Source organism: Mobula birostris, chromosome 2, assembly GCF_030028105.1.
Source record: "Mobula birostris isolate sMobBir1 chromosome 2, sMobBir1.hap1, whole genome shotgun sequence".
Classification (NCBI taxonomy): domain Eukaryota; kingdom Metazoa; phylum Chordata; class Chondrichthyes; order Myliobatiformes; family Myliobatidae; genus Mobula; species Mobula birostris.
In genome coordinates, this window is record NC_092371.1 from 212,558,487 (window position 1) to 212,571,446 (window position 12,960).

The window sequence follows — 12,960 nt, forward strand, 5'->3', positions numbered from 1 at the left end:
TTAAATGACTCAAATCCAAAACTAAGGGTAAGGTAATTGAGCAATTAAAATAAGATTAAAATTTGAATTGATTAGGAAGATCAACATGAAATTGTAGTGTCAAACAAACTCGTTTCTTTAAGAACAAGTAATATACTAGATAGGGCTATGTCTGTGATACAGTTTGTATAAACTTTCAGAAGTCATTTGGTAAGGTTTTGCACAAGCCTAAGATAAAAATTAGGCCCATAGAACTGGTAAATTATTAATAGGGTATCATCAACAGGGAAACATTAACCCTCCTTCCTCTCTGCATAGTTTTATCTAATCAGCTAAATAAATATTTTTAGCATTTTGAACTTTATCTGCAGTGTTTTGCTTTTGTCAAATTCCTGACTTGTTTTTAGAGAGTAATTTGATTGCAGAAGATAAGGAAGAGATGATGGTTTTGTGGATAATCTAATTAGGGTAGAGTGATTTTTGACTCTCACAAGGATCTATATTGTGAGCTTGTAATAGTTAAGGACTGGCTGACCAATACAGAGCCATATAGAAGCTTGCTGATCGTGCTAAGTTTAGTGGCAGGGCTTATGGTGTAAATGAGCACAGAAATGCAAAGAAACATCATAGATTGTGAATCAGAATCAGATGTATTATCATTGACTATTTAGGGTAAACGCTATTGTTTTGCACCAGCAGTACACCGGTTCAACAGGTGGGATAAGCCAGGTGACGGTAGTTGGCAGCCTCATACCCCAGTGAGACAGGGTCATGGTATGTGAAGTCAGCTCCAGCTGACTGGGCAGATGAGATTTACAATGAGATCCAACAACTAGGAAGGCAGTACTGCAACACTCCATGTAGAGTGAAAGGCATGACAAGGCATCCACTGCAACTAAGGAAGACCCCAGTTTGTGATACTTGGTCGTACCACTGGACCCAGACTTCTGAGGTTGAGAGAGTGGAACTGCCCCAGTGCGATGGCTTTTCCACTTTAAAAACTCTTCTGCCCAGGTTCCTGTCATCAGTGGACACAATAGACATCCACAACAGTCCAAAGGCACAAAAAATTACTCTAACTTACAAAAAGTAATAGTTGATGGTTTCATCAACCTGATGGTGGAGAATAAGAAGCTATTCTTGAATCACTGTGTGTAGGCTCCAGTACCTCCTTTCCAATTATAGTAATGAGAAGAGGGCATGTCCCAGATGCTGAGGTTCCTTGGTGATAGAGCTGACTGAGATAACAACCTTCTAAATGGCCACAATTCTGTTAGATCACTTGAACCCTAAATAAGCATAGTATGTCTAAGCAGTTAAAACAAATATTAGGAACTGTAAGTAGGGATTTGTACTTACTGATTTTTTTTTTAAGAACAATTAACTGTAGTAGATAGTGACATGGAAATTGCATTGTTTGTAACATTTGCTTCTTGTAATCCTTTCCTATAGGGTCCTGTTCTTGGTGTATGGTACAGGTTGCTTGATCGACTGGTAGTTGGACAAAGCAAAACTGCAGCTTTTAAGAAAATGTTATTTGATCAGGTCAGTTGGGGAAAATTAAAGTGGAAAGTACCTTAAAGTGCTTTTTAGGAAGAATGTAGTGCATTGCTCCAAGACCTAGTGACAAAAGTGGAATTTGGGAACAGATTAGCACAGGAATCACTGAGATTACAGCCTGATCTGCCAAATGCTGGTGTAATGGTGACATTAGAGATGTGTAGCCCCCAGTTTTAGAGAAAAGGATTCAGAAGCAAAAGAAAATATAACACGTAAACTTCTGGTTGAACTTACAGAATGAGATTTCAGGTCATTGAATATATTTAAAGCAGAGGCTGATAGATTCTTTTTAGTCAGGGCATCAAAGGTTACAGGAGAATGGGGTTGAAAGGGATAATAAATCAGCCATGATGGATCAAAGGCAGATCAGACTTGATAGACTGAATGGCCTAATTCTGCCCCTATGTCTTATTGTCTTATTTAGAGAACCACAAATTGTGTGTGCTAGCTTTAATATTTCAAATTGTATATCATTTTGAAGCAGAAAATTGCCACTTTATCCCCTCAAACTTGCTTCATCATTCAATAAGTTTGTGGCTGATCACATATGTGTCTACCCCAGTCATCAATTTGCTTATCAAGTATCTGTCTACCTCTGACTTAAAATGTTCACACTCTGCTTGCTTTACCCTTGGAAGAAGAAAATTCCAATCCTTCAGACCTTTGAGAAAGTATTCCACTTCATGTCTGAAATGAGCAACATTTTTTTAACGGAGATGACTTCTTGATTCTCTCACATGATGAAGCATTCTCACTGCATTCACCTTCATACTATTGTATTTTTCAATCAAGTCACCTCTCAATCTTCTAGGCTTCAGCCTGGCCTATCCTACTTTTTGCAGAAAACAATAAACCTTCTCTGAATTTCTTCCAATGTTTTTACAATCTTAAAATGATTCTGTTATTGAAAGGCTTATTATAGAAGGAGTGTTTGGTGCCTGTACTCACTGGAATTCAGAAGAATGAGAGGGAATCTCATTAAAGCCTATCTAATGTTCAAAGGAGTGGCTGAGTGTGGGTGTTTCCTATGGTGGGAGAACCTGAGACCAGAAGACACTGCCTCTGAATAGAGGGACCTCCATTTAGAACAGAGATGAGGAGGAATTTCTTTAGCCAGAGAATGGTGTATCTATGGAAGGCCAATGCTGTGGCTGTGGAGATCAAGGCATTGGGTATACTTAAGGCAGAGGTTGATAGATTCTGGATCATTCAGGGTGTGAAAGAATACGGGAAGGAAATTGGTCAGCCATGATGAAATGGCTGAGCAGACCGATGAACCAAATAGTCTTAATTCTTTTCCTATATCTTATGGTCTTATGAAAGCCAGCAGTGAATACCACTCCAGTGTGGGCTCACCAATGCCCTATGCAGCTGAAACAGACTCCCCTATTTTTGTATTCAATTCCCCTTAGGAATAAACAGGTAACATTTTGTGAGCTTTCTGAATTACTTATTGTACCTGCATATTAGTTTTTTAGTTGAGCCTTATCCAGACTTTGGATCCCCCTTTTCTCAGAACTTTGCGGTCTCTAACAATTTTGATGATGTTTTTTAAAATTTCCTTACCATGATGGACAACTCATTTGCCCACATACACTTTTTTTGACAAAACTTTGCATAATCACTTAGCCTGTCTATATTTATTTGCAGCCATACTTCTGTCCTCTTTACAGCTTACTTTCCAACCTATCTTTGTGAAAACAAAGGTTTGCCATAGCAAGCATAGATTTTCTTATACTTCCTGGGCTACAGAATCTACTCTGTTCAATGCAGTTTCTCAACTGAACCATGCAAGTTTTTGTTGTAATATCCTTTGTACTTCTCACAGTACTGCAGAAGACTGTAGAAAAGTTTCTAAGATTTTTTTTTCCCCCAGCTTGCTGTTGCTCCTTGTTTCTTGGCTGGTTTCATTGCAGTAACTGGGTTCCTTGGCGGACTTTCTCGGGAAAAAATATGGTTGAAATTTCAGGTGGTGAGTAATATTAACTTTATTTTTAAAATGTTGAATTAACTTTTAAATACTGATTTGGAACTATGTTAATCAACAAAAACCAGCATATTAAGAACAAAAACACGAGGAATTCTGCAGATGCTGGAAATTCAAGCAACACACATCAAAGTTGCTGGTGAACACAGCAGGCCGGGCGGCATCTCTAGGAAGAGGTACAGTCGATGTTTCGGGCCGAGACCCTTCGTCAGGACTAACTGAAGGAAGAGCTAGTAAGAGATTTGAAAGTGGGAGGGGAAGGGGGAGATCCAAAATGATAGGAGAAGACAGGAGGGGGAGGGATGGAGCCAAGAGCTGGACAGGTGATTGGTACAAGGGAAATGAGAGGATCATGGGACATGAGGCCCAGGGAGAAGGAAAAGGGGGAGGGGGGGGAAGACCCAGAGGATGGGCAAGGGGTATAGTCAGAGGGACAGAGGGAGAAAAAGGAGAGAGAGAGAAAAAGAATGTGTGTAAATAAATAAATAACGGATGGGGTACGAGGGGGAGGTGGGGCATTAGCGGAAGTTAGAGAAGTCAATGTTCATGCCATCAGGTTGGAGGCTACCCAGACGGAATATCAGGTGGTGTTCTTCCAACCTGAGTATGGCTTCATCTTTACAGTAGAGGAGACCGTGGATAGACATATCAGAATGGGAATGGGATGTGGAATTAAAATATGTGGCCACTGGGAGATCTTGCTTTCTCTGGCGGACATGGGGGAGGGGGGGTACGAATGGACAAGGGAGTCGCGTAGGGAGCGATCCTGCGGAAAGCAGAGGGGGGGAGGGAAAGATGTGCTTAGTGGTAGGATCGCGTTGGAGGTGGCGGAAGTTACGAAGAATAATATGTTGGACCCGGAGGCTGGTGGGGTGGTAGGTGAGGACCAGGGGAACCCTATTCCTAGTGGGGTGACAGGAGGATGGAGTGAGAGCAGATGTGCGTGAAATGGGGGAGATGCGTTTGAGAGCAGAGTTGATGGTGGAGGAAGGGAAGCCTCTTTCTTTAAAAAAGGAGGACATCTCCCTCGTCCTGGAATGAAAAGCCTCATCCTGAGAGCAGATGCGGCGGAGACGGAGGAATTGCGAGAAGGGGATGGCATTTTTGCAAGAGACAGGGTGAGAAGAGGAATAGTCCAGATAGCTGAGAGAGTCAATAGGCTTATAGTAGACAAGCTGTCTCCAGAGATAGAGACAGAAAGATTTAGAAAGGGGAGGGAGGTGTCGGAAATGGACCAGGTAAACTTGAGGGCCGGGTGAAAGTTGGAGACAAAGTTAATGAAGTCAACGAGCTCAGCATGCATGCAGGAAGCAGTGCCAATGCAGTCGTCGATGTAGCGAAGGAAAAGTGGGGGACAGATACCAGAATAGGTTTGGAACATAGATTGTTCCAGAAAGCCAACAAAAAGACAGGCATAGCTAGGACCCATACGGGTGCCCATAGCTACACCTTCAGTTTGGAAGAAGTGGGAGGAGCCAAAGGAAAAATTATTAAGAGTAAGGACTAATTCCGCTAGACGGAGCAGAGTGGTGGTGGAGGGGAACTGATTAGGTCTGGAATCCAAAAAGTAGCGGAGAGCTTTGAGACCTTCCTGATGGGGGATGGAAATATATAGGGACTGGACATCCATGGTGAAAATAAAGTGGTGGGGGCCAGGGAACTTAAAATCATCGAAAAGTTTAAGAGCGTGAGAAGTGTCACAAACATCGGTAGGAAGGGATTGAACAAGGGGGGATAAAACCGTGTCGAGGTATGCAGAAACGAGTTCAGTGGGGCAGGAGCAAGCTGAGACAATAGGTCTGCCAGGACAGGCAGGTTTATGGATCTTGGGTAGGATGTAAAAACGGGAAGTGTGGGATGTGGGAACTATAAGGTTGATAGCAGTGGATGGGAGATCCCCTGAGCGGATAAAGTCGATGATGGTGTGGGAGACAATGGCCTGGTGCTCCTTAGTGGGGTCGTGGTTGAGGGGTAAATAAAAGGAGGTATCCACGAGTTGTGGCTGTGCCTCGGCAAGGTAGAGGTCAGTATGCCAGACCCCCTTTTGCCAATTCACCTGTCCAGCTCTTGGCTCCATCCCTCCCCCTCCTGTCTTCTCCTATCATTTTGGATCTCCCCCTCCCACTCCCACTTTTAAATCTCTTACTAGCTCTTCCTTCAGTTAGTCCTGACGAAGGGTCTCGGCCCAAAACGTCGACTGTACCTCTTCCTAGAGATGCTGCCTGGCCTGCTGTGTTCACCAGCAACTTTGATGTGTGTTGTTATTAAGAACAAAATCTGTATACTGCAGCAGCATTTGTGGAGGCAAGAATGATACAAGTCTACCTTTCATGTCGACACCCTACATTAGTACTGAGAGGAAACAGGAAAGGTTGCAAGTGTACAGCAATAAGAGGGAGCTGGAGGGGAACAGAAGTTGGTTAGGTGATAGGTGGAACCAGATTGGGGACTGGGTGGGTGGGACAGAGGCTTGTAAGTGAAAGGAGGATTCAGATAAGAAGGGAAGAGATAATACGCAATTAGAACCAGATTTGAGAGGAGTGGGAATGTGAGGGATGAATATATCAATCATAGCATTGGAGTATAAGTTATCCAAGATGTACACATCTCTTTTGCCCTTAAAAAGTTTTAAAAAGTATGAAAATTGAATTTTGTGCATGCGCACACGTACCTTGGTTTCTTCTCCCTTAGTTCCTCTCTCCTGTCCCCTCCCCAGTTGGTTTCATTTGTCCATCATCCCCTGCCCTTCTGGAACATAGAATTGTACAGCACAGGAACAGGCCCTTCAGCCCACAATGTTGTACCCCACCAATTAAATGAATAATCAAATGGCCAACTAAACTAATCCCTTCTGCCTGCACAATATCCATATCCATCCATTTCCATCACATTCATCTACCTATCTAAACGTCTCTTATAAGTCCCTAATGTATCTGCCTCTACCACCAACCCTGGCAGTGCATTCCTCCAGTTCAGGCAGTATCTTGGTAAACCTCTTTGGCGTCCTCTTCAAAACCTCGATTTCTATAATGGGTCGACCAGAGCTGTATGCAATACTCCAGATACAGCCTAACTAGAGTTTCATAAAGCTGCCACATACTGTCCTGACTTTTGAACTCAATACCTCGACTAATAAAGGCACACATATCATGTGCCGCCTTAACCACCCTGTGTAGCTGCTTTCAGAGAGCTAAGATCCCTTAGCTCATCTTGTACTTTCTCTTTTCATTTGACGTACCAAGCTAAAATAATATGGTTCAACGTATCTCTCCTTCCTATCTACTGCTATATACCAATCATCTTTCTTGTTCCTTCTCAGTCCTGTTGCAAGGTCTCAACCAGAAAGTTGACTTGCACCTTTTTGCCTCTGTAGACCCTGCTTGATCCACCAAGTACTTCGAGGGTTCTGTTTTTGTTCTAGATTCCAGCATATAAGACCATAAGACATAGCAATATTAGGCCATCTGGCCCATCGTGTCTACTCCGCCATGCAAGCATCTCTGTTTTGAAAGGGCGCCCCTCTATCCTGAAACTGTTCTCTCTTGTCCTAGACTCTTCCACCATGGAAAACATCCTTTCCACATCTACTCTGTCTAAGCCTTTCAACATTCGAAAGGTTTCAATGAGATATCTTCCCCCCCCCCCCCAATCCTTCTGAATTCTAGCGAGTACAGACCCAGAGCCATCAAATGTTTCTCATATGATAACCTTTTCATTCCTGGAATTATCCTTGTGAACCTCCTCTGGACCCTCTCCAATGCCAGCACATCTTTTCTTAGATGAGGGGCCCAAAACTGTTCACAATACTCAAGGTGAGGCCTCACCAGTGCCTTATAAAGCCTCATCATCACATCCTTGCTCTTGTATTCTAGACCTCTTGAAGTGAATGCTAACATGGCATTTGCCTTCCTCACCAGCGACTCGACCTGCAAGATAACCTTCAGGGTGTTCTGCACAAGGACTCCCAAGTTCCTTTGCGTCCCAGATCTTTGGATTTTCTCCCCATTTAGAAAATAGTCCACACATTTATTTCTACTACCAAAGTACATGACTGTGCATTTTCCAACATTGTATTTCATTTGCCACTTTCTTGCCCATTCTCCTAATCTAAGTCCTTTTGCATCCTACCTGTTTCCTCAACACTACCTGCCCCTCCACCAATCTTCGTGTCATCTGCAAACTTGGCAACAAAGCCATCTATTCCATCAACTAAATCATTTAAGTACAGCATTAAAAGAAATAATCCCAACACCGACCCCTGCGAAACACCATTAGTCACTGGCAGCCAACCAGGAAGGGATCCTTTTATTCCCACTTGCTGCCTCCTACCAATCAACCAGTGCTCTAACCATGTTAATAACTTTCCTGTAATACCATGAACTCTTAACTTGGTAAGCAGCCTTATGTGTAGCACCTTGTCAAACGCCTTCTGAAAGTCCAAATATACGACATCCACTGCATCCCCTTTATCTATTCTACCTGTAATCTCTTTAAAGCATTCCAACAGATTCATCAGGCAGGATTTTCCCTTAAGAAGACCACGCTGATTTTGTCCTGTTGTCACCAAGTACTCCATCATCTCATCCTTAACAATTGACTCTTCACATCTTCCCAACCACTGAGGTCAGACTAACTGGTCTGTAACTTTCTTTCTGCTGCCTTCCTCCTTTCTTAAAGAGTGGAGTGACATTTGCAATTTTCCAGTCCTCTGGCACTATGCTGGAGTCCAATGATTTTTGAAAGATCATTTCTAATGCCACGATGCTACGTCTTAACGCTACCTCTTTTAGAACCCTAGGGTGCAATTCATCTGATCTGGGTGACTTAGGTACATTTAGGTCTTTTAGCTTTTTGCTTTTAGCTTTTTCTCTCTTGTAATAGTAACTGCACACACTTCTCTTCCTTCACACACTACAACATCAGGCATACTGATAGTGTCTTCCACAGTGAAGACTGATGCAAAATACTCATTAGTTCATCAGCCATCTCGTTGTCCCCCATTATTATTTCTCCTGTCTCATCTTCTAGCGGTTCTATGTCCACTCTTATTTCTCGTTTATTTTTAACATACTTGAAAAATCTTTTACTATCCACTTTGATATTATTTGCTTTCTTGCTTACATATTTCATCTTTTCCCTTCTAATGATTTTTTTAGTTGCTCTCTGTAGGTTTTGAAAACCTTCCCACTAATTTTTGCTTTGTTGTATGCCCTTTCTTACTCTTTTACAATAGCTTTGGCTTCCCTTGTCAGCCATGGTTGTACTATTTTACCATTTGAGAATTTATTCATTTTTAGAATACGTAGGTCCTGTACCTTCCTCATTTTCCCCAGAAATGCATGCCATTGCTGCTCTGCTAACATCCCTGCCAGCAGCTTCTGCCAATTTACTTTGGCCAACTCCTCTCTCATACCACTGTAATTTCCCTTAGTCCACTGAAATACTGCTACATCAAACTTTACTTTCTCCCTATCAGATTTCAAGTTGAACTCAGTCGTATTGTGATCACTGGTCCCTAAGGGTTCTTTTACTTTAAGTTCCCTAATCACCTCCGGTTCATTACGTAACACCCAATCCAGCATAGCTGATCCCCTAGTAGGCTCAACAACAAACTGCTCTAAAAAGCTATTTCTTAGGCATTCAGCAAACTCACTCTCTTGAGATCCATTACCAACCTGATTTTCCCAATCAACCTGCATGTTAAAATCTCACATGACTACCATTGCCCTTTTAACTCGCCTTCTCTATTTCCTGTTGTAATCTGTGGTCCACCTCCCAGACACTGTTGGGAGGCCTGTATCTAACTGCCATCAACGTCCTTTTGCCCTTGCTTCTGAACCCAAAACTGAACCCAAAAGGATCCAACATCTTTCGATCCTATGTCACATCTTTCTTCTGATTTGATGCCATTCTTTACCAGTAGAACCACACCACCCCCTTCGCCCACCTTCCTATCCCTTCAATATTTAACGTGTAACCTTGGACATTCAGCTCCCAACTACAACCATCCTTCAGCCACGATTCGGTGATGGCCACAACATCATGGCTGGCAATCTGTAATAGTGCACAAGATCATCCACCTTATTTCTTAAACTATGTGCATTAAGATACAACACCTTGAGTACCGTATTTGTTATCCTTCCTGATTCTGCATCCCTAATGTTTTGATCTCAGCCTGTTGGCAGCAACTAAGTCCCATCACCTGCCTGCCCTTTCTGATAGTCTGGCTCCACTAGCACCATCAAGTACTAGGGAGAAAATTGTGAAGAAGAATGACTCATGAGACAAATGCTGAGTGATCTACTGTGTTTCATGATTTTGTTTGTTTTTTAAATTATGATTTTTTAAGAAGGCATCATAATACCCACAAACTCCACCCCACATGCAAAATTGCTAGAAGTTTAGTTTCTTTAATAACGGAACTGTTTCTCCTTCATTCAGATGATAGCTGATCTGTGATCTCACTTCATATCCTATTCCCATTAATGTACTTTTAATTAAAAAGCACAAACTTCAGATTTAAAGTTGGCAATTGTCCTTGCATCAATTGCCATTCATGGAAGGGAGCTTGAAACTTGCACCATCTCCTGACCGCAGAAGTATTTTATAGCTTCACTCCTGAAAATCCCGTTCTAGTTTGTGAACCCTGTTCTCTAAATCTAGGTTACCTAGACTGGATCTCCCCCTCCCCCTCCCACTTTCAAATCTCTTACTAACTCTTCCTTCAGTTAGTCCTGACGAAGGGTCTCGGCCTGAAACGTCGACTGTACCTCTTCCTAGAGATGCTGCCTGGCCTGCTGCGTTCACCAGCAACTTTGATGTGTGTTGCTTGAATTTCCAGCATCTGCAGAATTCCTGTTGTTTACCTAGACTGTACCCCATTCTACCCCACTCCATCAGTTCTCATTAGTATTTTAAATTTTTTTTTATCAGTGTTATAAATTTCTGTCTACAACCCCCATAATCTCCATCTCCTTTCTACATCAGCATGTTCAGAACTGAACACGATGTACCATCTTGGGAAAAATCTATGTTTCTATAGGATTAGTAGATCTCCCTTACTGTGTTTCTATTGTGATAAAGTTGTGACGCTTGTGCAGGATTCCATTTATACTTTATACTTTATTGTTGCCAAACAATTGATACTAGAATATACAATCACCACAGCGATATTTGTTTCTGCACTTTCGGCTCCCTGGATTACAAATATTAAATACTAAGAATAGTAAAAATTAGTAAATATTAAAAATTTAAATTATAAGTCATAAATAAAAAATAGAAAAATGGAAAGTAAGGTAGTGCGAAAAAAACCGAGAGGCAGGTCTGGATATTTGGAGGGTATGGCCCAGATCCGGATCGGGATCCGTTCAGCAGTCTTATCACAGTTGGAAAGAAGCTGTTCCCAAATCTGGCCGTACAGTTTCAAGCTCTTGAGCCTTCTCCCAGAGGGAAGAGGGACGAAAAGTCTGTTGGCTGGGTGGGTTGTGTCCTTGATTATCCTGGCAGCACTGCTCCGACAGCGTGCGGTGTAAAGAGTCCAAGGCCGGAAGATTGGTTTGTGTGATGTGCTGCGCCGTGTTCACGATCTTCTGCAGCTTCTTTCGGTCTTGGACAGGACAACTTCCATACCAGATTGTGATGCACCCTAAAAGAATGCTTTCTACGGTGCATCTATGAAAATTAGTGAGGGTTTTAGGGGACAGGCCAAATTTCTTTAGTTTCCTCAGGAAGTAAAGGCACTGGTGGGCCTTCTTGGCAGTGAACTCTGCTTGGTTGGACCAAGTCAGATCATTTGTGATATTGACCCTGAGGAACTTAAAGCTCTGGACCTGTTCCACTTGCACACCACCAATGTAAATTGGGTCATGCGGTCCGCTACTCCTTCTGAAGTCAACAACCAATTCCTTCGTCTTGCTAACGTTGAGGGATAGGTTATTGTCTTTGCACCATGTCACCAGGTTCTTACTCAAACTCATCATTACCCGAGATACGGCCTACAATTGTTGTGTCATCAGCAAACTTATATATTGAGTTTGATGGAAACTTGGCTACACAATCATGGGTGTACAGTGAGTACAGCAGGGGGCTGAGTACACAGCCTTGTGGGGCACTGGTGCTCAGAGTGATTGTAGAGGAGAGCTTGTCCGCTATTTTTACAGCCTGGGTGTAAGGAAATTGAAGATCCAGCTCCAGATCTGAGTGCTAAGGCCCCGGTACCAGAGCTTAGGAATCAGTTTATTTGGAACGATGGTATTAAAGGCAGAGCTGTAGTCAATGAAAAGGAGCCTTACGTATGCGTCTTTATTCTCCAGGTGTTCTAAGGAGGAATGTAGGGCCAGAGAGATGGCATCTACCGTTGACCTGTTGCTCCGGTCGGCGAATTGCAAAGCGCTGAGGTTGACCGGTGGGCTGTGGTTGGTGTGTGCCATAACCAATCTCTCGAAGCACTTCATAGCAATTGATGTCAGAGCCACAGGTCGATAGTCATTCAGGCATGCCACCTTGCTCTTCTTCGGCACTTGGATTATCGTTGCCTTCTTAAAACACGAGGGGACTGAAGCAAGGAGCAGCAGAAGATGTCAGCAAACACTCCAGCTAGCTCGCTTGCACAGGCCAGGAGAACCCGTCCCGGGACATCATCTGGGCCCGTCGCCTTCCTTGGACTTATCTTCAGGAAGGCCCTTCTAACGTCCTCCTCGGTGACGATGAATCTCGATGCCACCAGGTCCGGTTCATCCGGAGGGAGCGGGATGCTCCTCTTCTGTTCGAATCTTGCGTAGAATACGTTTAGTTCGTCAGGAAGAGAAGTGCCACAGTTATTGATATTCCCAGCCTTTTCTTTGTGCCCAGTGATCTCATTTAGACCCTGCCATAATCTACTGGCATCCCTCTGGTTAGCCTGGGCTTACAACTTGACTCGATATTGCCTCTTGGCACCCTTAATGGCTTTCCGGAGTTCATGCCTGGATTCCGTGTAGCAACTGGTATCCTCGGACCTAAAAGCCGCAGCTCTAGCCTTTAAAAGGGACTTGATCTCATAATTCATCCAAGGTTTCCGGTTAAGGAATACCCAGATCATCTTGCGAGACACACAGTCCTCCGTGCATTTCCAAATAAAGTCCGTGACAGCTGAGGCATACTCATCGAGATTAGCTGCCGAGTCCTTGAATACTTACCAGTCCACCAATTCAAAGCAGTCACGGAGGACCTCATCCATTTCCTCCGTCCAACGCGACACTACTTTTGACACCGTGACATCCTGCTTCAGTTTCTGTTTGTAAGCCGGGAGGAGGAGTACGGCCCGATGGTCCGATTTTCCTAAGTGAGGTCGTGGGACGGAACGGTAGGCATCCTTGACTGCTGTGTAGCAGTGGTCAAGTATATTCGGGCCTCTAGTGGGGCAGGAGACATGTTGGTATAACTTTGGCAGCGCC

General features: G+C 43.3%; 1 protein-coding gene across 3 annotated transcripts in view; it reads left to right on the plus strand.

Annotated features, from left to right (window-relative positions):
* mpv17 (mitochondrial inner membrane protein MPV17) overlaps positions 1 to 12,960 on the plus strand; it is a 48,832-nt gene that overhangs the window by 28,456 nt on the left and 7,416 nt on the right. For all 3 annotated transcript variants that reach the window (XM_072278964.1, XM_072278957.1, XM_072278948.1), the window contains exons 4-5: positions 1,432 to 1,524; positions 3,416 to 3,511. In XM_072278964.1, the coding sequence (XP_072135065.1) occupies positions 1,432 to 1,524; positions 3,416 to 3,511 (189 nt within the window). The remainder of the gene's footprint in view (positions 1 to 1,431; positions 1,525 to 3,415; positions 3,512 to 12,960) is intronic.